The sequence below is a fragment of the Chiloscyllium plagiosum genome, unplaced genomic scaffold (genome assembly GCF_037043375.1).
Source record: "Chiloscyllium plagiosum isolate Xiang-an unplaced genomic scaffold, Cpla_swu_hap1 HiC_scaffold_15, whole genome shotgun sequence".
Taxonomy (NCBI): domain Eukaryota; kingdom Metazoa; phylum Chordata; class Chondrichthyes; order Orectolobiformes; family Hemiscylliidae; genus Chiloscyllium; species Chiloscyllium plagiosum.
This window is the reverse complement of record NW_028270153.1, coordinates 13,675,108-13,702,041: the sequence shown is the minus strand read 5'-3', so window position 1 is coordinate 13,702,041 and position 26,934 is coordinate 13,675,108. Positions and strand designations below refer to the sequence as shown.

The window sequence follows — 26,934 nt, the reverse complement described above, 5'->3', positions numbered from 1 at the left end:
CTGATGAAGGAAACAGTATACCCGAGCTTGCTGCTACATACACCATCCTAACACAGTCACCATGCTCTGTATTCATGTCATAGTATGGTATTGAGCATGGTCCAAACTAAATAGGTTCTGGGCACCCTCCTAGCCCTGATCTTTGGAACACTAAGATTAAATTTCACTTCTCAAAATACTGCTCAAATACAACCATATTAAACATCCTGCTCAGGCCAGAATAAAAAGTTTGGATTGACAAGAGTGTTTCGTCTAAACAACATTGTCAAGAATAAAACTACCCTTGTTAAATCACTGGCCAAAAAAGGCTCTGTAATAAACCTCCAGCTCCAACACAGCTTCGCTAGACCAATAATCCACAGCCTGAATGTAACCCTGAGCCAAGCTTCAAATTGGAGCACTAATTCCCAATCCCTCAGTACATACCAACCTGTAAGGGCTTCCTAATCCCCTCTGCATTGGTTTCCTTGTCTTTGCCCCTTGCCTTCTGGCTCTGCAACTTCCATCCTTCCTATGCCCATGGACACCCACTTTCTGCCTCCAATTTCTTCCATTAGGAAATGCCCAATTGGAATTATCATAGGACTATTTGATCCAGACACCCAGGTAATAGTTTGGGGAATCTGGGTTCAAATCCCACACCACAGAAGTGGAATTTGAGTTCAATAACAATCTGGGGTTAAGATTTTGATGACCATGAAACCCTTGTCAATTGTCAAAAAGCCAATCTGTCCAATGTCCTTTAGCCCCTACCTAGTCTGGCCTACATGTGATACCATACCAAAAGCAATATGGTTGACTCTCAACTGCCCTCTGGGTAACCGGGGATGAACAATAAGTGTTAGCCGAGGTAGCGGAGATTTTTTTTTAAAAAACTTCCACCATTTTCGAAACACCTTCTCTCTTCAATGCAAACTCTTCAAAATGTTTCAGCCATCACTCCTGCTGCTGTTTTCACAACTGCTCGGCTATCATTTCCATTTCTGAGAAGGGTCTGGGGAACTCCCAGATCTCTGGCTGCTCTATCTCAACTCATCACCCACATCCCATTCTCACTCACTAACCTCCTGCTAATGCCTCCATTTAAAAATTCGCATCCTGCCTTTCAATTCCAGCCATGGCTTTCCCCTGTCCTGCCCCATCTTTGTAATCACCTCCAGCCCCACAACCAAAGTCCCTCTTCTCTTCTGACCATGTCCCTTACCCTGATTTTCAACATTATAATGTTGGTAGTGTTTTCACCAGCCTAGGCTGGGAACTCTGGAATTCCTTTCCTAATTATTTCCACCAGATCCACCCTAACAAGGCTTGTTGGCCTGGGGTCAATTTGAGAAGTTGATCAGGGACTTCAGGAAAACAGGAACATTTATCGCGTACGGACATTTACAGAGAGGAAGCCTGTGACTGGGAAGAATAAAGCTCACTCTGGTGGGTTACAGAACTCCTTCAAATTTTAAACAGATCACAGCACGGCATCACAACTCCCACACTTCAATGTCCATGTGCCTCATTTATCTTGGGTTTTCCCACAGCCATTGTATTATCTTTTATCTAAGATTCCAAATGCGACTTCCAACTATACTGGCCTCCTTGACAGTCTGAATGTATCACTTGTTACTAATTTCTCAATACTGGTAGACAACCCTTTATCAGAAATCCGAAAAGCTCTATAAGTCCAAAGGTTTTTGGGAAGTTTTTCCTCATTAACAAGGTTGGTTGGCTTGCAAACAGTTAACCCAAGTCGACACCCACTCGACAGGTGTCACTCAGATGCAACGTCGGGGGGTGGGGGGGGGGGGGGGTGGAGAGAGTGTGGCCCAGCACTGGCAGGCCTCAATTCTGTTTCAGGGCCCGTTTTACTCAGTGAGTCTATTATTTGGAAAGATTTTTTAAAATTTCACCATCAAACTGCCACTTATTCTGAAATTTGAAAAATTCTGAATTCCGAAAACCAACTGGTCCCGAGCATTTCGGATAAAGGATTGTGTACCGGTACCAGCTTTGTTCTATTACTGACTAAACGGCTAAAGACTTAACCTTTAATTAATGACTATTTCCCTCATCAAGATTTCTTTTAGCTAATCACTACTTTGGGACATTTTGATCTTAAAAGGTATGAACACATACAAGTTGGTTTAATAAAGCACTCACTGAGTGAGTGTTTGGAAGTGCACAGCAATATAAAGAAAGAAGGGGGTTTACAAGGTGGGAAAGTTTAGGGATAGTTTGAGACTTTAAAGCAAGGTGGGCGATGGCGACAGGGATAGGGCAAACAGGCAGAGTGTTGGCTGGCTTTGGTTTAATGTCTCAGCCGAAGGGTGACTTCTCAGTGCTGAAACAATGTCGCTTTGGATTGTGCACTCCATTCACTGGAATGGGACTTGATCCCACAACCTCCTGACTCCTTCACTGAGCCACAGCTGACATCCAGAACTCCAATGAACTTCACAGGCAGTCCGGACCACGGGTGGAACTCTAGTCAGGTTCTGTTACACCCGGGTTCTTCCCTCACAGGTGACCAGCACGCCCATTTACAAGAGCACAACTTGCTCCTGAATTTAAAATCACCACCTTACCTCCTCCCTCCCGCTGTGGCTTCAGCACAAAACCTTCCGGATCTTCCAATGCTTTCGTTATTATTTCATCACCTTCAGGACCCTGTCACCATAGAGAAAGTCCCAGTTATACAGAATCTGAGCAGTAGGCCATTCAGCCCTTCAAGCCTGGTCTGTCATCCAACTCAGTCCCCTGATCCCATTTCTCCCCATACCCTTTGATCCCTCCAGCTCTAAAAACTGCATCTAACTTTTTCTTGAACACATTCAGTATTCCACAGGCTCACCACTCTCTGGGCGAAGACATTTCTCCTCATCTCTGTTAAATGTTCATCATCCGACATACAACACTATTGGCTTTCAGGTAGCTAATGTTTCTGCCATTTGCTCTTGGGAATATCCCAGTTTTAATCTTCACGCTCACTGCATTCAGGTTTCTATTAGGGTGGCACGGTGGCTCAGTGAGGCAGCAGTGCTGCCTCACAGCGCCAGGGACCCAGGTTTGACTCCAGCCTCGGGTAACTGTCTGTGTGGAGTTTGCACATTCTCCCAGTGTCTGCGTGGGATTCCTCCAGAACAGACAGTTACCTGAGGCTGGAATCGAACCTGGAACCCTGGTGCTGTGAGGCAGCAGTGGTAACCACTGAGCCACCATGTCACCCTAATAGTAAGCTGAATGCAGTGAGTGTGAAGATTAAAACTGGTTTTTCTCCGGGTGCTCCGGTTTCCTCCCACAGTCCAAACATGTGCAGATCAGGTGAATTGGCCATGCTAAATTGTCCATAGTGCTAGGTGCATCTTTCAGAGGGAAATGGGCCTGAGTGGGTCACTCTTCGGAGGGTCAGTGTGGGCTGGTTGGGCCTGAAGGGCCTGTTTCCGCACTGTAGGGAATCTAATCTAACCTAAATTGTCCATAGTGTTCAAGGATGTATAGATTAGGTCCATTAGTTAGGTGTAAATGTTGAAATAAGGTAGGGGAATGGGTCAGGGGTGGGATATTCTTCGGAGGGTTGCTGTGGACTAGTTGGGCCAAATGGTCTGTTTCCACACTGGATGGTAACTTACACCAAAAGCAGGTAGAAGGATTCTGGAACTGAGCTTTAGAAATGCCGTTCGAGGGCATGAGGGTCAACTGGAAATTTCAAGATGAAGGTGCATAGATGCTTGTTCAAGATGGTTTTGAGGGATACATTTGCAACAGAGTTAACATATAGATCATCCCTGCTCTAATTCAACAGATGAGGACTGACAGGCTGTAACAACTACTCATTTCCATGGAACAGTTAGCAAATGCTTTAAGTAGCACTCTAAAAAAAAAATAACATTTTCTATTTCATATTAACATACCCTCCCTTCCAATGCGCTCAAGATATATTTATGTTTCTGTAAACCATTCACAAGATCAGGATCTCTCATTACATCAAATCAAGGGCTTCTACCATTACAATGTTGTCAGTACATGGTTGTCAAGTTTTATTTTCCCATGAGATTAACAGGAAATTCTCAGTGCCACAGTTGAAATAAAGTTCTTATCAAAAAGCAGGCAGAGCTGCTGCACTGAGCGAGTGTCATTAGTCCTGGTTTCAAATTGTATTTGAACAGCAAACGTTCTACTGAGGAAAACCAGCATTTGTTTACAGATATACAGACCAACAGCAGGTGGCAGCATTTACTGTTCATGCAACCATCACAGAGAGCTTCCTAACATCTCTGCTTAGGAGGAATTACTTGGCATTCATTTTTGGTTTACCTCATCGATGCTGTACAGGCCGACAAATGTTGCGCGGATCCGCTGAGCCGATTTCGGACACTCGGTTAAGTATTTCTCTACTACGCCACTGCGTGCTAACTCCTGCTGGACTTTCTTGGTTCCCACGAGGTGGGTGGCAATATCAGGACATTTAATTGCTTTGGAACGTTCAATCAATAACCGAGCTTGCCAGCACTGAAGCAAAACAAAAAGGGAAGAAGAAATTTCCAACGGGTACAGTTATTGCCTTACCATTTATCCAATGTAAACCACGCACCAAACAGTTCACAAACTCCACTCCCTACTCCTCAATTTCTGTCAGTGCTCCTGAAACACGGGTGACACAGGGAAAGATTTTCCAACATCCCCACTCCCCGAATAGCCCAGCTCTAGTTTGGGCACCGTACCTGTGTTGCACCAGAGGACGTACTCTTTGCAAATATGATGTGGATGAGCCAGTGTCGGACAAAGTTAAAAATCACAACACCAGGTTATAGTCAAACAGGTTTATTTAGAAATACAAGCTTTCGGAGCGCTGCTCCCTTGTCAGGTAGCTACTAAAAGCGTGTACTTCCAAATAAACCTGTGGGACTATAATCTGGTATCATGTGAATTTTAACCTTTGCAAATAGTTAGGTCAATATTTCCAATGCAACTTTGCCACCATCAACTGAACTGATGCAGACCCTGGGCACTAGGTGGCCCTGTGGACCACCTTTTCATCAGATCACTGGACCCGAAAATTTTAACTCTTGCTTTCTCTCTCTGCAGACGCATCCAGACCTGCTGAGTTTCTCCAGCAATTTCTGTTTTTGTTTTAGATTTCCAGCATCTTTGTTTCATTTATTATGATATTACCAGACCTGTTGATTGTGGTAGAAGGACAAGGAAACTAAAGAAAGCCTTACCCTCTGATAAAGCCTCATCAGTGGACAGAATAGAATACTTAGTGTGGAAACAGGTCAACAAATCCACACTGACCATCTGAAGAATACCCCACCCAGACCCATCCCTATAACCCTACATTTCCCAAGGATAATGCAACTAACCTACATATCCATGGATACTATGGGCAATTTCGCATGGCTAATCCACCTAAGCTGTGCATCTTTGGACTGTGGGAGGCAACCAGAGGACACGGCAGAAACCCACGCAGACACAGGAAGAACTTATAAACTCCACACAGACACTCGCCTAAGACTGGAACTGAACCAGAGTTTCTGGCCCTGATGTAACAGTGCTAACCACTGAGCCATCACCTTTACCCAACATTGTTGACGTAATACCTTTCGTAACCTTAGAATATCTCTTTACATGCAGTAAAGTGCTTCTGTCATTGTAGTGCTGGAAATGCAGCAGCCAATATTCAAACCTGCACAAATAACCAATTTGGTTAGGACCAGATTAATCTGTTGTGATAATGGCTGTTTTGGGGGGGGGGGGGGGGGGGGGGGGGGGGGGGTGAACATTGGGAATTATACTGGGGAAAACTTCCTTGCTCTTTTCTACATTCACCTGCGAAGGCAGATGTGGTTTAATTTCTCATCAAGGGCAGCTCCTCTGACAATCCAGCACTGCATCTGTGTGCCAGCCTAGGCTTTGTCCTCAAGTCTGCAGGTCAGGACCCTGACCCCTCTGACTCTCTCACTCAGTACAGAGCCAGCTTGAAGCATCCGTCAGACGGTGGCTCGGTGGTTAGCACTGCTGCTTCACAGCATCAGGGACCCAGGTTCGATTCCGGCCTTGGGCAACTGTCGGTGTGGAGTTTGCACATTCTCCCTGTGTCTGTGTGGGTTTCCTCCGGGTGCTCTGGTTTCCTCCCACAGTCCAAAGATGTGCAGGTTAGGTGAATTGGCCATGCTAAATTGCCCATAAGTGTTAGGTGCATTGGTCAAAGGGAAATGGGTCTGGGTGGGATACTCTTCGGAGGGTTGGTGTGGACTTGTTGGACCGAAGGGCCTGTTTCCACACTGTAGGGAAACAAATCAAAATGCACTCTCAGCCCAAGAGATAAAGCAACTGCCCCAATACTTTTAAACAAGTAATTATATAAAATTCACAGAGTTTGTCTGCCAAGATCAAATCCAAAATAATTCCTGAAATTATTTTATTTTATAGTGTAACATAGGGCTCTGTAATTCCACGCGATTGTTTAAGGCAGTGAAATAGCAAACAACATAGAAACTCAAATAAGCGAAAGAACTGCAGATGCTGGAAATCGGAAACAAAAACAGCAATTGCTGGAAAATCTCAATGGGTCTGGCAGCATCAACATCTGTAGAGAGAAAGCAGAGTCAAATGTTTCAGGTCAAGTAACATTTCTCAGAACAGAAACTCCACCCAGTTATGGTCTGAGGGGATTTGAAGTAGATTCAGTGGTAACTTATAAAAGAATGAGGAAAAACCAAAAAGAGGGGAAAACTTCAGGGTAAAAGCAAAGTTAATAGGGCAAATTGGATAGCTCTTTCAAAGTAGCAGCAGAGGTTTGATGGACCAAATTTATCACATGAGAATCATAAATCTGAGACACCTTCCTTTACTCAGTCTTACAAACGTTTTAAATTAACCTCTTCACAGATGTTATTATACTAGTCCAGAATAGATGGGGCTTGAACCCAGACCTCTTGGTCTACAGATACTCAGGTCTTACAGCTCCTTCAATACAGCAGTCCCACTCTGTTTCCCTCTTCAAATCTGCCCAACCCATTAAGCTCAATCACCTGCTTAACCAAATTGTTCTCTTAACAAAATAGGGCCGCTTCTGTACTCACTGTCATTGGATACCATTCCAACTCAAAAGCGATGTCAGGGAACAAATGCCTCCAAAAAAAGGTTTATAGGATCATAAGGGACATGGATAGTATATATAGACACTGTCTTTTCCCTGGGGTGGGGGAGTCCTGAACTAGAGGGCATAGGTTTAGGGTGAGGGGGTAGAAATTTAAATGGGACCTAAGTGGCAACTTTTTCCACACAGAGGGTGGTGCTTGTATGGAATGAGCTGCCAGAAGAAGTGGTGGAGGCTGGTACAATTACAACATTTGAAAGGCAACTTGATGAGTATATGAATAGGAAGGGTTTGGAGGGATATGGGCCAAGTGCTGGGAAATGGGACTAGATTAATTTAGGATACCTGGTCAGCATGGACAAGTTGGACTGAAGGGTCTGTTTCTGTACTGCACATCTTTATGACTCTATAAAAAGTCAGCATTCTCTTAACAGCCTTTTGCACTTGTGCTGAAAATCACCCAATGTGCCTTGATTAATGTGATATTTGACAGAAGTCAAAAAGGACTGGCTCTGCATCACTCATCCCTCGCTGTCTGTCATGCTCAGTGTGTTTATCCAGGGACAAATCAGGCCACCTAAACCAGGAGTGTCCTGCATCTGAACTCTGGTCTACGCGGCATCCGATCACCAGAACAAAGGCATTGCCACTGGGCTGGCCCTTGAGCAAACATCAACAGAAAGCAAAAAATGAATTACACACTCACATTTTCATTTTGGTAATCTTCTGGACTATATCCAGTGCGAAAGTAAGCGACTGCAATTTCATATCCATCTCTAAACATGAGCACAACAGGACAATTAATATTGCTTCGTAACTGGCTACAATTACAGCTTTCGCGTCAGGCATTAGCACCTTTCAGAAATGCTTTGAGCAAGGCAATGGAACTAGTCTAGTCTGGTCAGCATGGACTAGTTGGACTGAAGGGTCTGTTTCCATGCTGTTAACTCTTTGATTCTATGATACTATTTGTACCAAATAGAAGTACAATTGCAACATAACTTTTAAAAATTAAGAGTCAATTAAATTTATTTTGGCAAGAACTTTCTCTCTGACTCGTAGAGTAGTTCACTTGAGGTGGCTAGGCTAAATCCTCAATAGCACAGACAGGAATTAAACTCACACAAAAAGTTTCTTCTCATCATCCAGGGACCCCCTCTCGTGTATGTCCACCGTCTGTCTTCTTATGACACGAATGTTTCTGTACGGACAAAGATAAAATGAACAACAGAATTAGTCACAAGGCTGAGAACGTTGGTAATCTGAAATAAAAACAGGACATGCTGGAGAAACTCAGCAGGTCTGGCAGCATCAGTGGAAAGAGGAACAGAGTTAACATGGAGTCCTGTATTCAGAAAAAAAGTCGATCTGTTGTTTCGAAGAGGAGTCTTTGTTGGTCTTGAAATGTAAACTGTCTCTCCCCCCACCGGTACTGCCTAAAAAAGGAGCAATTTTCCTGCACTTGAAAATGGGAGAAAATATCAGACGCACAGTTCTAAAAACTTCAAAGACCAAAAGAAAACTGCTGAAGGTTGTAAAAGCTTTTCACCCTGCAGTTTAATTTCAGTCTGAAATACAAATTGCTCCAGAAAAATAAAGTGTCTCAACAAAAGAAGTGGAAAAACAGGGTGGACAAAGTACTTAAGGTCGCTTAACATTGTATGTCGCAGCAGCAAAATTTTCTGTCAGCTCAAAAAAGACTTTCTGCTGGCTCAGTGCCAGGTACATAGTCAATACAACCGCTTGACTACAACACTACCTACATGATTGCAAAGCCAACTAGATGTTTTCCTCTGTGCCGAATGACTGATGCTTGCTGGTTGTCCCCCAGTTCCCAGCAGGCAGTTAAGAGTCAACCACATCTCTGTGGGTCTGGAGTCACTATGCCCCCTGGGGCATAGTGGGTAACGACGGCAGGTATCCTTCCTCAAAAGGGCATTAACGTGACAGTGGCTCACTGGGACCCAGGGAGTTAATGAGCAAAGAGATCAGTCAGAGACTGATACAGTTGGGAAAAGGAGTAGGTCAAATAGTCAGGCAGGAACAAAGCAGAGAATAAGGTTTACATTAGATTATGTTACAGTGTGGAAACAGGCCCTTCGGCCCAACAAGTCCACACCGACCCGTCGAAGCGCAACCCACCCATACCCCTACATTTACCCCTTACCTAACACTACGGGCAATTTAGCATGGCCAATTCACCTGACCTGCACATCTTTGGACTGTGGGAGGAAACCGGAGCACCAGGAGGAAACCCACGCAGACACGGGGAGAACGTGCAAACTCCACACAGTCAGTCACCTGAGGCGGGAACTGAACCCGGGTCTCCAGCGCTGTGAGGCAGCAGTGCTAACCACTGTGCCACCCACAAAGGTATGGCTGATAAATTAAACTACAATTTATTTCAAAGCAAGAGGACTAACAGCTAAGGCAGATGAACTCAGGGTATGGTTGGGAACATGGGACTGGGATATCATAGTAAATACAGAGACGTGTCTCAGGAATGGACAAGACTGGCAACTTAATGTTCTGGGATATAGATGTTACAGGAAGGATAGAAAGGGGAGCAAGAGGGGAGGGAGTGTGGCGTTTTTGACAAGGTATAACATTATGGCTGTACTGAGGGAGGATATTCCTGGGAATACATCAGGGGATGTATTTGGGTGGAACTGAGAAATAAGAAAGGGATGATCACCTTATTGGGATTGTACTATAGATCACCAAATAGTCAGCAGGAAATTGAGAAAACAATTTGTAAGACAGTCTCAGTTATCTGCAAGAATAGGGTGGTTATGGGAGGGAATTTAAACTTCCCAAACTCAGATTGGGACGGCCATAGTGTTAAGGGTTTAGATGGAGAGGAATTTGTTAAGTGTGTACAAGAAAGTTTTCTGATTCAGTAAGTGGATGTACCTACTCGGGAAGGTGCAAAATTGTCCTACTCTTGGGAAATAAGGTAGGGCAGGTGACTGAGGTGTCAGTGGGGGAGCACTTTGGGGCTACCGACCATAATTCTGTTAGTTTTACAACAGTGATGGAAAAAGATAGACTGGATTTAAAAGTTGAAATTCTAAATTGGAGAAAGGCCAATTTTGACAGTATTAGACAAGAACTTTCAAATGTTGATTGGATGCGGATATGCACAGGTAAAAGGTCGGCTGGAAAATGAGAAGCCTTCAGAAATGAGATAACGAGAGTCTAGAGACAGTATATTCCTGTTAGGATGAGGGGCAAGGCTGGTAGGTGTAGGGAATGCTGGATGGCTAGAGAAATAGAGGTCAGTATAGTCAGAGATCAAGTGGTTCCCTATAAGAGTTTAAAGACAGTAGGAGTATACTTAAGAGGGAAATCAGGAGGATGAAAAGGCAACATGAGATAGCTTTGGCAAACAGTGTCAGGGAGAATCCAAAGGGTCTTTACAAATACATTAAGGACAAAAAAGGGTAACTATGGAGAGAAGAGAGCCCCTCAAAGATCAGCAAGGCAGCCTTTGTATGGAACCACAGGAGATGGGGCAGATACTAAATGAGTATTTTGCATCAGTGTTTACTGCAAAGGACAGGGAAGATAGAGAACATTGGAGATAAACAGCGACATCTTGAGAAATGCCCGTATTACAAAAAAGGAGGTGCTGAATGTCTTAAAAAGGTGGATAAATCCCCAGGACCCAATCAGGTGTCTCCTAGAACTCGGTGGGAAGTGATTGCTGAGAAATTTATATCACCGGTACACACAGGTGAGGTGCCAGAAGACTGGAGGTTGGCTAATGTGGTGCCACTGTTAAGAAGGGCGGTAAGGACAAGCCAGAGAACTATAGACCAGTGAGTCTGATATCGGTAGTGGGCAAGTTGTTGGAGGGAATCCTGTCCCCCAGGATTCAATGTATTGGTAAAGGCAAGGGCTGATTAGGGATAGTCAACATGGCTTTATGCTTTGGAAATCATGTCTCTTGAACTTAATTGAGTTTTTTGAAGTAACAAGGAGGATTGATGAGGGCAGAGCAGCAAATGTGATCTATATGAACTTCAGTAAGGGATTCAACAAGGTTCCTCATGGTAGACTGGTTAGCAAGATTAGATCTCATTGAATACAGGGAGAACTAGCCATTTGGATACAGAACTGGCTCAAAGGTAGAAGACAGAGGGTGGTGGTGGAGGGTTGTTTTTCAGACTGGAGGCCTGTGACCAGTGGAGTGCCACAAGGATTGGTGCTGGGTCCACTGCTCTTTGTCATTTATATAAACACAGTGGAAGTGAACAAAGGAGAAGTTTGCAGATGACACCAAAATTAGAGGCGTAGTGGACAGTATAGAAGGTTATCTCAGAGTACAACGGGATCTTGATCAGATGGGCCAATGGCTGAGCAGTGGCAGATAGTTTAAATGTGAGGGGCTACATTTTGGAAATGGAAAGGTCAGGGTAGGACTTATACATTTAATAGTAAAGGTCCTATGGAGTGCTGCTGAACAAAGAGACCTTGGAGTGTAAGTTCATAGCCCCATGAAAGTGGAGTCACAGGTAGATGGGATAGTGAAGGCGGCATTTTGTATGCTTTTCTTTATTGGTCAGAGCATTGAATATAGGAGTTGGGAGGTTATGTTGTGGTTGTGCAGGACATTGGTTAGGCCACTATTAGAATACTGCATGCAGTTCTGATATCCCTACTAATAGAAAGGATGTTGTGAAACTTGAAATGGGTCAGAACAGATTTACAAGGATGTTGCCAGGGTTGGGGGGTTTGAGCTATAGGGAGAGGCCGAATAGGCTGGGGCTGTTTTCCTGGCACTTTAGAGGGGTGACATTATAGGTTTATAAAATCATGAGGGGCATAAGGTAATTAGCCAAAGTCTTTTCCCCAGTGTGTGCAAGTCCAAAATTAGAGGGTATAGATTTAAGGTGAGTGGGGGAAAAGCTTAAAAGGGATCTATGGGGCAAGGTTTTTCACGGAGAGGGTGGTGTGTGTATGGAATGAGCTGCCAGAGAAAGTGGTGAAGGCTGTTACAATTACAGCATTTAAAAAGGCATCTGGATGGGTATATGAATAGAAAATGTTTAGAGGGATATGGGCCAAATGCTGGCAAAGGGACTAGATTAACTTAGGATTTCTGGACAGCATTAATGAGTTGGACTGAAGTGTCTTATTTCCATGCTGTACATCTCTATGACTCTAAGTGACAACAGTGATTATGTCCCTACGAAGTTCACAATGAAACTTTTGTCTGACATTCTATTGAATTAAACCCAAAGGTCACCAACCTACCCCAGTGGACACATACTTATTCCACAGCTCCATTTCCAAGCAGCGTTGGTCAAAGATGTTCCTGGAGACCTTTTCCACTAGAAAGAGAACCACTGCCCTAGAAAAGGAGAGAAGTACAGTTAGGGCTGGGTTTACACATCGTGCAATCATCAGGTACCTTTGAATTGCTGACGAACAGAAGTCTTCGTCTGAAATTGTAGTCTAAAGAAGCCAAATGTACTGATTGGGTCAGAAGGTTAGGATGAAGGATTACTGGACCCAAAACATTAACTCTGATTTAGGGTGTAGGTTTTCTCACTGAGCTGTGGGTTTAATATCCAGACGTTTCATCAGTGGCGACCTCCAAGTGAAGCAAAGCGGTTGTCTCCTGCTTTCTATTTATATCTTTCTCCTGGATGGGGCTCCTGGGGTTTGTGATGTCATTTCCTGTTCGTTTTCTGAAGGGTTGATAGATGGCATCTAGATCTGTGTTTGTTTATGGCGTTGTGGTTGGAGTGCCAGGCCTCTAGGAATTCTCTGGCATGTCTTTGCTTAGCCTGTCCCAGGATAGATGTGTTGTCCCAGTCGAAATGGTGGTTTTTTTCATCTGTGTGTAGGGCTACGAGGGAGAGAGGGTCGTGTCTTTTTGTGGCTAGCTGGTGTTAGTGTATCCTGGTGGCTAACTTTCTTCCTGATGCCGTCTATCAACCCCTCAGAAAATGAACAGGAAATGACATCACCACAAACCTCAGGAACCCCATCCAGGAGAAAGATATAAATAGAAAGCAGGAGACAACAGCTTCGCTTCACTTGGAGGTCGCCACTGATGATGTTACCTAGCCAGGTAATGAAACGTCTGGATATCAAACCTACGGCTCAGCAAGCAGACCTACACCTAAACCTCAACCTGAGCTACAAACCTTCACAAACCTTGCATTAACTCTGATTTCTCTCCACAGATACTGCCAGACCTACTGAGCTTTTCCAACAATTTTTATTTCTAATATTATTTATTTTACATAGTTATTATATTATTTTATATAATTGCTTTTTTGTCCTCATTCATTTGCACAGCTGGTTACAGACAGCATGTTATATCAAGCCTTAAGCAGCGTGCTCCAGCCAGCCATGGTGTCATGCCTGAGGTTTAAGGGTGTGCAGATCCTTTTCTAGTCCCACTCCGCTGCTGATATAAAAAGTAACATTTAACCAGAATGGTTGTACTGCATTAAATTACCTGGCACCTATGGGACTAGGAGTATACCCCAATTGATCAAATATTCTGGATAATCAAGAGGTCGATGCAATCAATGTAAAAACAAACACTAAGTGATAGAAATGTAATGCAAAGGGTATACACATCACCGTTAAAGTTTATTTACAGCATAAGTCACTTAATTAACTGTTAATATTTCATGTGAATATACTTGAACATGTATATTCACCCTGAAGTAAATAAATTAAAAATTATAATAATTGGACAGAATATAATAATATATTTTGTGGCATTTGAGAGTTATATAATTTTTGCCGGTTTATCAAGAGTGCCAGTTATAACAAAGTTTACTTTACACTGGCTTCAGACTTTAACTGGTTCAGTATTGATAATAATTCTGCCAGGTTTCTTTTATCTGCAAGTAGTTTATTACGAAACCTATAAAAATTCAAACATGCAAAGATTATTGACAAAGTAAAGCTTAGATGGTACAAAGATTGAGAAGACTTAGCCAGCAATGTCGTCATTCCAAGCCACTAATGAATAAAGACAAAAAGGTCTAACACTCCACAGTCAACAAATCTTTAACACCTCACAAAAGATTCTTCATTTTTGATGACCGCCACCAAAGGCCATTCCATCACAGGCTGCCTTAGTGACTGCTCACAGTTTGGTGGTCCACGTTTTCCTGAAACCACACCTCCCCCGGAACCTTAGAAACTGCATTCCAACACTTTGTCTCTGGCACGACTCCAGCTTTTCACAAACCCAGTCAGCTTCATCAGTCCAGCGCTGGTCCAGGATTTGACTCCTGAGTTCTTAGTTGCATGGGGCAAAGACTGCATATAGGCTTTCAACTCCTAGCCTCTGAACTATTAACCGTGCAGTGGCTTCTTCAGAACACTTCACAGCTCCTCAATCCTTCAGCCCTCACTACACAAAGGCTATTCAACTGTTCTTGGATCTCCGAGTCCTAGTCACACTGAACCCATGTCTTTCAGTTGCATTTAGCAGCACAGGTAATAGCAGCCCCCCGTCACATGGAACCTGCTTCTCTCTCATCTTCTCCAAGTCACAGCGGCAAAATTTATTGACCACTGAACTGCCCTGAGGAACTTATTGAAATGCTCACCTCTATTGGTAGGCAGAACTGAATTGAATGGAACGGTTAAATGTAGGAAAACCCTTGGAACTGTTCCACATTGACGGATTGCTAGCTTACGGCACAAAGTGAACACAAACAAAAAGGAATGCACCACAATGGAGAGTTTGCTGATCTCAGCCAGCGTGCTCCATTGATCGCAGCTTTGCATGCAGAAGAGAAACAAATTGAGCAGTGACCTTACAGAGAATGATAAAATCTTAAGGGGCATAGATAAAGTGAATAGTTAGAGTCTTTTCCTAGGGGGGGGGGGCGGAGGAATTCAAAACCAGGAGACATATTTTTAAAGTGAGGGGAGAAAAATTTGAAAAGAACATGAGGGAATGTTTTTTTAATAACACGGTGGTTTGTGAAGTACCACACGGAGGAAGTGGTGAATTCAAACAGTTACAGTAGCTCTTCTATACCCGATGGTTGTGTTCTAGTGTAACCTCGCATTATAGAAAAATCATGCTTTAGATACAGCGTTTAAAGTGTTGGTGATGTAATCACATTACAGCCAACACATGTTTTAAAAAGTTCACGCTTTTGAAACAGTAACCCCAATTCGTCAATCTCATTACAGCAAATTCATGTTAACAAAATGTACATTATAGCAGAATGCCCTGTACAACATTTAAAAGATATTTGAACATGTATATAAGAAATGTTCAGAGGGATATGGGCCAAACGTAGACAGGTGGGACTAGTTTAGTTTAGTTGAGGAACATAATTGGTATGGACTGATCGGACCGAAGGATCTGTTTACATGCTGTATGACTGTGACTGTAAGTGATCCCAGGGTCCCCACTTCAGTCTGCCAACTATTGTTAGATGTGTAAAGGAGGGGGAAAAATATCTTGCATGCATGGACCGGGTTGGCAAAATGGCCCCCTTTTCTGTAAGCTGTCAGAACGATTTACATTTCCCTTCCCAAAGGTTCTTTACATTGTGAAGTGTAGCCACAACAACTTGCATTTATATAGCATTTTAACATAAAGCAAGCAAATGTGCTTTACATGTCCTAACAAAACATTTGCAAACATCTACTGCTGTTACATCAGAGGTCGTAGCCATTTTGTACACTGTAAATTCCTATAAACAACAAGACAACAACAGCCCAATAATCAGATTTAATGATGATGCCTGCTGGAATTCCCCACAGTATCTGCCAGAGAACACAAAGCAGTTTTGGGTTGGCATGTCGTCTGAAAGACTGCACCTCCAACATTACAGCACAGTACTGAGGGAGTGTTGCACTGTCAACCTGAAGCTCAAATCATGCAAGTGGGACTACCTGCTGACTCAGTGGTGAGTGTGTTACTGATTGAGCTGTGTATTACTGGGGAATGCCAGAGGAGAAATCGTAGGGGACCTGGCTGATATTTTTGCATCATCGTTAACCATGGATGAGGTCCCAAAGACTGGAGGATAGCAAATGTTGTGCCATTATTCAAGAAGGGCTGCAAAGAAAACCCTGGGAGCTATAGACCAGTAAAAGCCTAACATCTGTAGTGGGTAAGTTACTTGAGAGGATTCTAAGATCTACATGCCTTTGGAAAGACAGGGTTTAATTAGGAGTAGTCAGCATGGCTTTGACAGTGGGAGATCATGCCTCCAATTTGTTAGAATTAGTTGAAGAAGTGACCAGGATGGTTGACGAGGGCAGGGCAGTAGACGTAGTCTATATGGGATTTGGTAAGGCCTTTGATAAGGTTCCACATGGTAGGCTGCTCTGGAAGGTTAGATTGCATGGAATCCAGGCCAAGCTGGCAAATTAGATACAAACTTGGCTTGATGATAGGGAGCAGAGGGTAACAGTGGAAGGATGCTTGTCGAACTGGAGACTAGTGGGGTGTCTCAGGGGTCGGTACTGGGCCCATTACTGCTCGTTATTGATGTCAATGATTTGGATGAGAATGTACAAGGCATAAATTAGTACGTTCGCTGATGACACTAAAACAGGCGGTATCGTGGACAGTGAGAAGGTTATCAGAAATTGCAGCAGGACCTCGATCAGTTGGGGAAGTGGGATGCGAAATGGCAAATGGAGTTTAATATAGCCAAGTGTGAGGTCTTGCATTTTGCAAAGTGAAATCAAGGTGGGAGTTTCATGGTGAATGGTAGGGCCTTAAGGAGTGTAGTGGAACAGAGTTCAGGTGCACGGTTCTCTGAAAGAGGAGTCACAGGTTGACAGGGCAGTGAAGGCGGCTTTTGGCACATTGGCCTTCATCAGTCAGGCCACTGAGTGTAGAAGTTGGGAAGTTATGTTGACATTGGTGAGGCTGCACTTGAAGTATGGTGGTCAGTTTTGGACACCTTGTTATAGGAAGGATGTTATTAAACTGGAAAAAGAGTGCAGAAGAAATTTACAAGGATGTTGCCTGGAGTCAATGGTCTGAGAGAGAGAGAGAGAGGTTGGAGTGTAGGAGACTGAGGGGGGACCTTATAGGAGGTGTATAAGATCATGAGAGACATGGATAGAATGAATGCACTGAGTTCATTTCCCAGGTTGGGGAAATCAAGGACTAGAGGGCATCAGTTCAACAGAAGAGAGGAAAGAGTAAAAGGGAAACTGAGGGGCAACTTTTTTTTAAAAAACACAGAGGATTATACGCATATGGAATTTGCTGCCAGCAGAAGTGGTTGAGGTGGATACATTAACAAAATTTAAAAGGCATATGGACAAATACATGGATAAGATTAGATTAGATTAGATTCCCTACAGTGTGGAAACAGGCCCTTTGGCCCAACAAGTCCACATTGACCCTCCGAAGAGTAACCCACTGAGTCTCATTTCCCTCTGACTAATGTACCTAACACTATGGGCAATTTAGCATGGCCAATTCACCTAACCACATCTTTGGACTGTGGGAGGAAACCGGAGCACCCGGAGATAACCCACGCAGACCCGGGGAAAACGTGCAAACTCCACACAGACCTTCGCCCAAGGCTGGAATCGAACCTGGGACCCTGGTGCTGTGAGGCAGCAGTGCTAACCACTGAGCTGGGTAGAGTGCAGAGAAAGGGAATTAGTGTGAATGGACATTTTGGGGTCAGCACAGACCAGTTTGAGCCCAAGGGCCTGTCTCCGTGCTGTAGGAATCTATTAGGTAAACTCAGAGGTATTAGGTAAATGCCCATAAACGAATGGCCTTCCAGGCAAGGTACCAAAGACCAGCAAAAGCTCAAGTATGGCTCCATTAGTAAACAGCAAAGGTCTGCAAGTGGACATTAGAACTAATATACATCATATGCAGGTACAGGTAGATGCAGGTACTAAACTCAATTTGTCAACCATCAGGTGGTGACTAACATTTACAGCTTCTAAAAGCCTGAATTTCTTCCTTCACCAATGGCTGCACAATCCTAGTTACACCCCAGTCTGGTTTCAAGTTTGAATTTTACTTACGATGGTGATCCATATAATTGCCACGCTTTTGCGATTCCTTCAGCAATGCCTTTTACAGCAGAGTTACTCAAGATTTTAGCTGCTTCGTCAGATTTTCCCCAGAAGTTCAGAACATGCCTGATGGCAGCAGGAAGAAAAAAAACCCAACATAAATGCCCACTTTTTCATCAAGTTGTTTAAAAACAGGATCGCATGATCGGCACAACTTTGAAGGATACACAACATCAGCAAATTCATGTGCACAAACCCTTAAAAGGGCAAAGAGAGAGCCCAATGGGGATTAGAGAGGTCACCAGCACAAAAAGGGAGGGGATTACCATACCCTACCATCAATTGGGCTACTGAGCTGAAAGAGGACCGTACTCATTGTAGGACACTATGGACTTCATAGAATCCCTATAGTATGGAAACAGGTCCACACCAACCCTCAAGACCATTCCCCTATTTACTCCTGTATAATGTACCTAACCTACACATTCCTGAACACACTATGGACAACTTAGCATGGCCAATCCATCGGACCGGGGCGTGTACACAGACACGGCTGGAATCAGACCCAGGTCCCTGGCTCTGAGCAGCAGTGCTTACCACTCAGCCACTGTGCCAACTTGAAGAGGACATGTACAGGAGCGTGAGTGAAGAAGGGGCACTTTAAATGTAAACTCAGTTTTTCCTTTCTGCAGATGCTACCAGACCTGCTGGGTTTCTCCAGCAATTTCTATTTCTTTATGCTTTAGAAAATTACCATTTTTCTTTAATTGCATATTTTAAAATTTACTTCATTTTGTTTTAAAAGCTATTCAATTCAATAAAGTTGAAACTCAACAGTACAAAGTATTTCAATTTCCAAGAGAAAATTATTTATATTCTTCTGGTCCAACTGAACCAAACCATGGCCTTTACATTGAGCAAGTCTATTTTCCTATTCAAATCAAAGTTGCTTCGTTTGGAATTTTAATAGCCTGCCATCTTTAAATGGCAGTTACATTTTATACACAAAAGTTAATTGAGAAAACCGAATTTGCATGGAAAAATCCAGATTCAGGCCATTCTGCCCAATGTAAGCATTTTTGCCCACAAACCTCCATCTGTCACAGCTGACAGACAGCTAGTTCTGTTTATTGTTCATTCATGGGATGTGGGTTTCACGGGTTGAACGCAGGGATAGAGTCCCACCCAGCAACTGTGATGCGACAGCAATATACTACCAAGTCAGGATACGGAGTGATTTGGAGAGGAACTTTTAAGTGGCTGTGTTGCCTCATATCTGCTGCTTTCTGGATGGTAGTGGTCCTATGTGTGAAAGTTGCTGTCTAAGGAGCTCTGGTGAATTTCTGCAGTAAGTCTTGCAGATGGTACACACTGCTGCTACTGAGCATCAGTAAAAGGAGTGTATGTTTATCGAAATAGTGCCAATCAAGTGGGCTGCTTCATCCTGGGTGATATCTAGCTTCATCCTGGGTGATAGCTAGCTTCATGGGTGTTGGAGTTGCACCCATCCAGGCTGGTGGGCAGTATTGCATCACACTCCAAAAATGTGCCTTGTAGATAGTGGTCTGGCTTTGGGGAGTCAGGTGGTGAGTTACTCGCTGTAGGATTCCTAGCCTCTAACCTACTCTTGTAGCCATGATCAGTTCAGCTTCTGTGACAGATGGAGGTTTGTGGGCAAAAATGCTTACATTGGGCAGAATGGCCTGAATCTGGATTTTTCCATGCAAATTCGGTTTTCTCAATTAACTTTTGTGTATAAAATGTAACTGCCATTTAAAGATGGCAGGCTATTAAAATTCCAAACGAAGCAACTTTGATTTGAATAGGAAAATAGACTTGCTGATAGTGGAGGATTCGGTGATGGTAATGCCATTGAATGTTGAGGGTGGTGGTTAAATTGTGTCTCATTGGAGATGGTCATTGCCTGGCATTTGTGTGGCATAAATGTTACTTACCGCTTACGAGCCCAAACCTGGACGTTGTCCAGGCCTTGCTGCATTTGCAACTGGACTGCTTCAGTAGCTGAGGAGTAATGAACGGTGCTGAACATTGTTCACTGATAATTGCACATTCCAACTTCTGACCTTTCCATGGAGGAAACATCACTGATAATGCAGCTGAAGATGGTTGGGTCTAGGACATTACCCTGAGGTGCTCCTGCAGAGATGTCCAGAGGCTGAGATGGCTGACCCCCAACAACCATCCCATCTTTGCACCAGGTATGAGACTAACCATTGGAGAGTCTCCTCCCTCACCGATTTCCATGGATTCTGGTTTTGATAGGGGTCCTCGATGCCAACCCCAATCAAATGGGCAACCACTCTCACCCTCACACAAAGATATCAATTTCAATTAACTGTCAAAATCTCTCGTTCAGCTCTTACCTATGTATATCCGGGACTCGCTCTGCCAGTCCTGCGTAACTAGCAGCAATGGTATTAATTTCTATTTGTTTTAAGGAAACGCTGTGATCAGGTCCTCTGTCAAACATGTAGTCAGATCTGTTTATACCTAAAGCAATTGGCTGAACAAGGAAAGGAAAAAGAAAAACACATCTCAGTCGATATAAAGGGGAGGCAATTCCAAAACAAAATGCTTCCTCTTTTAAAACATAACTTACATGGCAGAAATTTTAAAACATGTACAACCCCTTTAGAATTTAACGTAGCTCCACATTGTTACCCCAGGTATCCCTAATCTTCACCTCTCACTATCCTGAGAGGTCACTCAAACCAGTTATCTTACTGTCCTCTTATCCAGAGGCACAAATAAAACACACCCTTGCTGAGCTTAAAATTACCCAAGTTCATGCTGATAGTTTGGCTTTGATTACAATCTCAACAACAACCACCTTCATTTATATAGCATCTTTAGCATAGCAAAACATCAAAAGTTCAATTTGTGAATTAACTATCTGAACTACAAGGCAGAGATTTATTTGGAACACATTCCCTGCAAAATGAAAAATGCATATTACAGAAGGACAAGATAAGATGCCCCTAATGTTCAAATAGCTGAGAGACACGCTTTTTGTTTTTAAGGAAGACTCCTCTTCAAAATAGGAAACAGGGTAAAATATTACACATATATCAAGGTTGCAATCCCTCAGCAATAGCTCCACATTAAGACAGATGAGGGGGGAAAATGGAACAGCATTTATTTATCCATTTGATTCCCTACAGTCTGTTCCATCACTTACTTGGATTGTGTCTGAACTCTGTTTATCTGAGGAAGGGTCATTGGACCCGAAATCATTAACTCTTTCTCTCTACACAGATGCTGTCAGACCTGCTGAGGTTCTCCAGCAATTTCTGTTTTTGTTAGTTGCAATCTAACCTTCTTCACTGTCCACTATACCACCAAGCTCAGTGTTGAACATAGAATAGAACAGAATCACTATGGTGTGGAAGCAGGCCATCCGACCCATCGAGTCTTCACCGACCCTCCAAACAGCATCCCACCCAGACCCATGACCCTACCCTATCCCTGTAACCCTGCATTTTCCATAGCTAACATCCCTGAACACTATGGGCAATTTAGCACAGCCAAACGACCCCAACCTGCACATCTTTAGATTGTGGGAGGAGCCAAGTGCATTTGGAGGAAACCGATGCAGACACTGGGGAGAATGTGCAAACTCCACATAGACATACCCGAGGGTGGAATCAAACCCAATTCCCTGCGCTGAGCCACCATGCTGTCACCCGCAAACTTACTAACCACGCTTTCTATATTCTTATCTAAATCATTGATATAAATTACAAAAGTGGATCCAGCACCAATTCCCGTGGACCACCACTGGTCAGAGGCCTCCAGTAGAAAAACTGGCAGTGCATTTTTTCAAACATTCAGTCCCTTAATCGCAGGTGCTCAGTAGCAACAGCATGTATCATCTGTGAGACACACTGCAAAAATTCACCAAGGCTCCTTAGACAGCATCTTCCAAACCCACGCCCACTATCACCAAGGACATGGGCAGCAGATATAGGGAAACAATCACAATCCTTCAGTGTCGCTGGGTCAAGATCCTGAAATCCCTTCCCTTATCATCCACCTGCAGAACATGGCCTTTTTTTTCATTCATTCATGGGATGTGGTGTTGCTGGCTAGCCAGCATTTATTGCCCGTCCGCAGTTGCCTTTGAAGTGAGTGGCCTGCTAGGCCATTTCCGAGGGCAGCTGAGAGTCAACCGCATTGCTGCACCAGTTCAAGTTGACAGCTCACCACCACCACCTTCTTAACGGAGCAATAAACACTGGTGCAGCCTTCACATGAACAGAACAAAACATTACCTCACCAACACAAGGACAATTAATGAGGCATTAAAAAATGTTTCTCAAGCTGCCCAGCCACTGGGTAATCCCTGGGTAGGTCAATCATCACGCTGCGCACTGACCTCAGAGATCCGCCCAGCCGGAAGAAAAATTAGAGGAGCATTGCACAACAGCACTCGCATCTCAATACAGAATTTTTTTAAAAATTCCACTCAGCAACACTGCACACTGTTCCAGTGTACAAAGACCAAAACTGTACCGACACCCAAGATAACCCCATAATCCAGACAATGAGGTCAAGAAACAGCAATGTAGATTTTAAAAAAAGATATTTAAGTTCATGACAATGTAAACTAAATTGGACCAAGGATGAAAGGTACTTGCAGGTTCCACATTCTAGATACCTTTTTGAAGTGAAGTTGAACATCAGTGTGATAATTAAGGAAGAGTTCAAGTTCAACAATTAAACATGAGATGGAACAGGAAGGGTGAGATAAAGGTTCCCTCACGACCAAGTGCATAATGATGCGCCACTTAGCCGAGCATTATAAACTAGGGTGTGTCCAAGTGTTCAGTTCCTACCCTGCTCTGCTCTAGGGTAGTAGCAATTATATAATTGGTCTAAATTGCCCTTCCCCAACCCAGTATGCTAAAATAGAAAGAATGTGGTGCACTCAGAGATACTGCATGGAAACCAGCTCTTCAGTCCAACTCGTCTGTGCCGACCAGACAGCCCAATCTGACCTAGTCCCATTTGCCAGCACTTGGCCCATATCCCTCTAAACCCTTCCTATTCATATACCCATCCAGATACCATTTAAATACTGTAATTTGTTATTGACCAGGTCAGATGCCCCCTCAAAGCATTTCAAGAAGGTAGCCCAGACCCTAACTTTGCTCGTTTTAAGCAGGTGGAAAGTGGATATTCCAGGAGGGATGCAGCTGGTCAATCCACTTAGTTTTAACCAAAACAGAATTTATTTACAAGATTACTGAATGAAACACAAAGACAACTTGTCTGAAAACCAAACAGATTATCCCAACTTAATGATGCTGTCCCAATGACTTGCAACAATCCCCACAAATACTCCTTGGCCAAAAAACAAGAGGAAAAAACTAACAGGTTCTGACAGGAGGGATGTCAGAGAGAGAGGGAGGGTCAGCATGGACCTGCTTCTTTGGGTCCAGCAGCTTTACAACTGCCTGACTGCTTTCAGTGAATAACCGGACCGAAGCAGACCAGAGAAAAGCGGAGCTGGGAGAACTGGCCACTCCCCTTTCACTGTACAAGGCTTTTTAAAAAAAACTTGAAAGCCTTTTTTCCGAGGCAGTATCTGTTAGCTATAATCAAATTGGCCTTAAAACCCTTTAAATCCAGACTTTTTGGAATCTCTGCTTTTACAACCTTTGAAAAACAAACCAAGGATAGCATAACTATGTTAAAGGAGCAGCATCGTCAGATTGTACCAGCGCCCACCACTTCCTCTGCTAGCTCACTCCTTACATGCACCACCCTCTGCATGAAAAAGTTGCCCCTTAGGTCTCTTTTAAATCTTTTCCCCCCTTCCCTTAAACCTCTACCCTCTAGTTTTGGACTCTCCTACCTTGGGAAGAAGACTTGGCTATTCACCCAATCCATGCCCCTCGTGATTGTATAAATTTCTGTAACATCACCCCTCAACCTCCAATGCTCCAGTGAAGAAAGCCCCAGTCTATTCAGCCTCTGCCAATAGTTCAAACCTTCCAGTCCCAGCAACATCCTTGAAAATCTTTTCTGCACCCTCTCAAGTTTAACAATTTTCCTCCCTTACCACCTTCAATATTTCAGGGGAAAAGCACATGTACAATCGGGAAGGTGACAGAATCAGGGCAGAATGTGTTACCCCACTATAGTTGAACAGCTGCTGGCATGTTAAATGGCCCACAAGGGCGAGACCTTCAGTGAATGCAGGGCACCTGTACTCCCACAGAATCCTACAGTGTGGAGACAGGCCCTTCAGCCCAACAAGTCCACACCGACCCTCCGAAGAGTAAGCCACCCAGACCCATTCCCCTACAATTCTACATTTACCCCAGACTAATGAACCTAACCTACACATCTTTGGATTGTGGGAGGAAACCAGAGCACGTGGAGGAACCCCACACAGACACAGGGAGAATATGCAAACTCCACACAGACAGTGGCCAGAGGCTGGAATCAAACCTGGGTCCCTGGGGCTGTGAGGCAGCAGTGCTAACCACTGAGCCACTGTGCTGCCCCATAGACCAAACAAGACCTGATCGAAAGCTAGGTACTGTGGAGGAGCAGAGAGAATCGGTGTATAAAATCACTTAAAAAGCTAGCGGACAGCTACAAAAAAAATAGCTGGAGTTCTGCCTTTGTCCAATTAGGGATCTAAAGGAGACAAACTTATGATAGTTAAATAAATCACTGACTTTTCATATAGGTACCTTTTATAGTGCGTACAGTTCTGGACAGTCAACCCCGTATGGACTTAACATCGGAAGGAGCAAATTGCAGTTTCACCAAGAACACAGACTAAAAAGGGTTAATTTATGTGGCAAGATTATATAGAACAGGGTTGTATCTTGAAGAATATAGATGGTGGAGGGGTGATGTAACCATGCATTTGGGATGCTGGGGTACATAAAGGAAGAAATCATTTCTGTTACTTGTTAAGTCTAGAAAAAGGGGGTCAATAATCTTAATATGAGAGCTGGGTTGGTTGGGGGGGGCGGGGGGGGAAAGAGGGGATATCTTTGCAATTCACAGTGGCAGCAATCTGGACCTCATTCCCTCCCAAAATGGCTGAGATGATTGGGGTTTGCAACTATAAAGAATGCATCTTTAAGTTTTATGTTTGAGACAGTCAGGTTAAGAGTAAAGAAACGTGGCAAAGTAGATGGAGTTAACAAAGATCAATAGAATCAAAATGGCAGAACAGGCTTGAGGGGCTGAATGGTCTCTACCTGCTCCTTCTCATTATGTACATAAAGGCATACAACATCATTTCACACTGTTCAGGTTAGGATTCACTAACCGTAAGATTAGAAGCAGAATTAGGCCATTCTGCCCATCGCACCTGCTCTGCTATTCAATCATGACTGATGTCCTTCTCAACCTCATTCTCCTGCCTTCTCCCTGTAACCCCTGATCCCTATACTATTCAAGAACGTATCTATCTCACTCTTAAATCCACTGAAATGATTTGGCCTCCTCAACTTTCTGTGGCAATGAGGTCCACAGATTCACCACACTCTGGCTGAAGAAATTACTCCCTTCATTCTGAGGCTGCGCCCTTGGGTCCTAAGCACTCTTACCAACAGGGACATCTCTTCCAGGTCCCTCAGTATTCTGTAAGATTCAATCAGATCCGCAACACCTACCCCACTCAACTCACCCTTCTAAACTCAGAGTACAGACCCAGGGTTCTCAACCACTCCTCATTACAACCCCAAAGGTCTCCAGGACCTTTGTTGTGAACCTCCTCTGCAGCTCCTCCAATGCTTGAATATCCTTCCATCGATACAAGGCCCAAAACTGCGCACAACAACAATATGAAGAAATGGTGATCGAGGTTTGAAATGGTCAAAATGCTCACCCAGGATGGTGGCAGGGAAGAATAGAACATAAATCCAGTAACAAAAAAGTGTCAAGACATTCCCAAAACATCAAAATTAGAGGGAACATGCTCATGTCGCACAAGCACAAATTTCATCTGACGCATCAATAAAATGGTGCCATTTTAGTGGGACAACACAGCTGACCATCCTGCCCACAATGACCCAAGGATAAAGGCCAGATTCTATAAACGATATTACTGAAAGTGTCCCACCGTTCAAGAGGACTTTACATTCACACAATAGTCGATATGCTGCTGTTCAAATCAAATAAAAATAAAATAATCTCTTACATTAAAAAAAGGATTAATTTTCCCCATGCAGCCCATTACAATAAAACAAGATCACTACCTGGGCAATACCTTCTTTGAGCACTTCTTTATAGATGCTGAAGAGACCAGCTGTAAAATCATCCACTTCGACAGTGCTGAAAGAGAAATGGCAGAGAACGGTTACTTGGCATTTCTCTAGCAGGACATGGACATCGCTGGCTGGGCCAGCATTTATTGCCCGTCCCTAGTTACCCTCGGGAAGCTGATGGTGAACTGCCCTCTCGACCTGCTGCAGTCCATACACTGTAGGTTGACCCACAATGCTCAGAGGGAGGGAATTCCAGAGTTTCGATCCAGTGACAGTGTAGGAACAGTGACACATTTCCAAGTCAGGATGGGGACTGGCTTGACTGTAGCAAAGCCTCAAGGCTGCTCACTACACAATCAAAACACAGCCACGTTAACGCTCTGGAATTTTTCAAGCACCGTTACCAGTGGCGATTGCATATTGATTTGACAGAGCGAGCGGAGTTGAGTGACCTGAACAAAGGACCTGGTTTCTGAGGTTTTCCACATTACAGCTCATCAGGATCAGAACCCCAATACAAAACAAAGAGCGATATCACAGGAAAACCATAATTCCATCAATTGCGATTAACTGCTACTTTGATGACTA

General features: G+C 43.7%; 1 protein-coding gene across 1 annotated transcript in view; it reads right to left on the bottom strand.

Moving 5' to 3' along the window:
• Positions 1–26,934, bottom strand: part of gss (glutathione synthetase) — a 57,970-nt gene that overhangs the window by 5,776 nt on the left and 25,260 nt on the right. Inside the window, exons 4-11 of the mRNA XM_043710808.2 lie at positions 26,338–26,413; positions 20,476–20,615; positions 18,101–18,217; positions 12,369–12,449; positions 8,217–8,294; positions 7,800–7,869; positions 4,306–4,500; positions 2,577–2,658 (exon numbers count right to left, since the gene is read on the bottom strand). Of these exons, the coding sequence (XP_043566743.1) occupies positions 2,577–2,658; positions 4,306–4,500; positions 7,800–7,869; positions 8,217–8,294; positions 12,369–12,449; positions 18,101–18,217; positions 20,476–20,615; positions 26,338–26,413 (839 nt within the window). The remainder of the gene's footprint in view (positions 1–2,576; positions 2,659–4,305; positions 4,501–7,799; positions 7,870–8,216; positions 8,295–12,368; positions 12,450–18,100; positions 18,218–20,475; positions 20,616–26,337; positions 26,414–26,934) is intronic.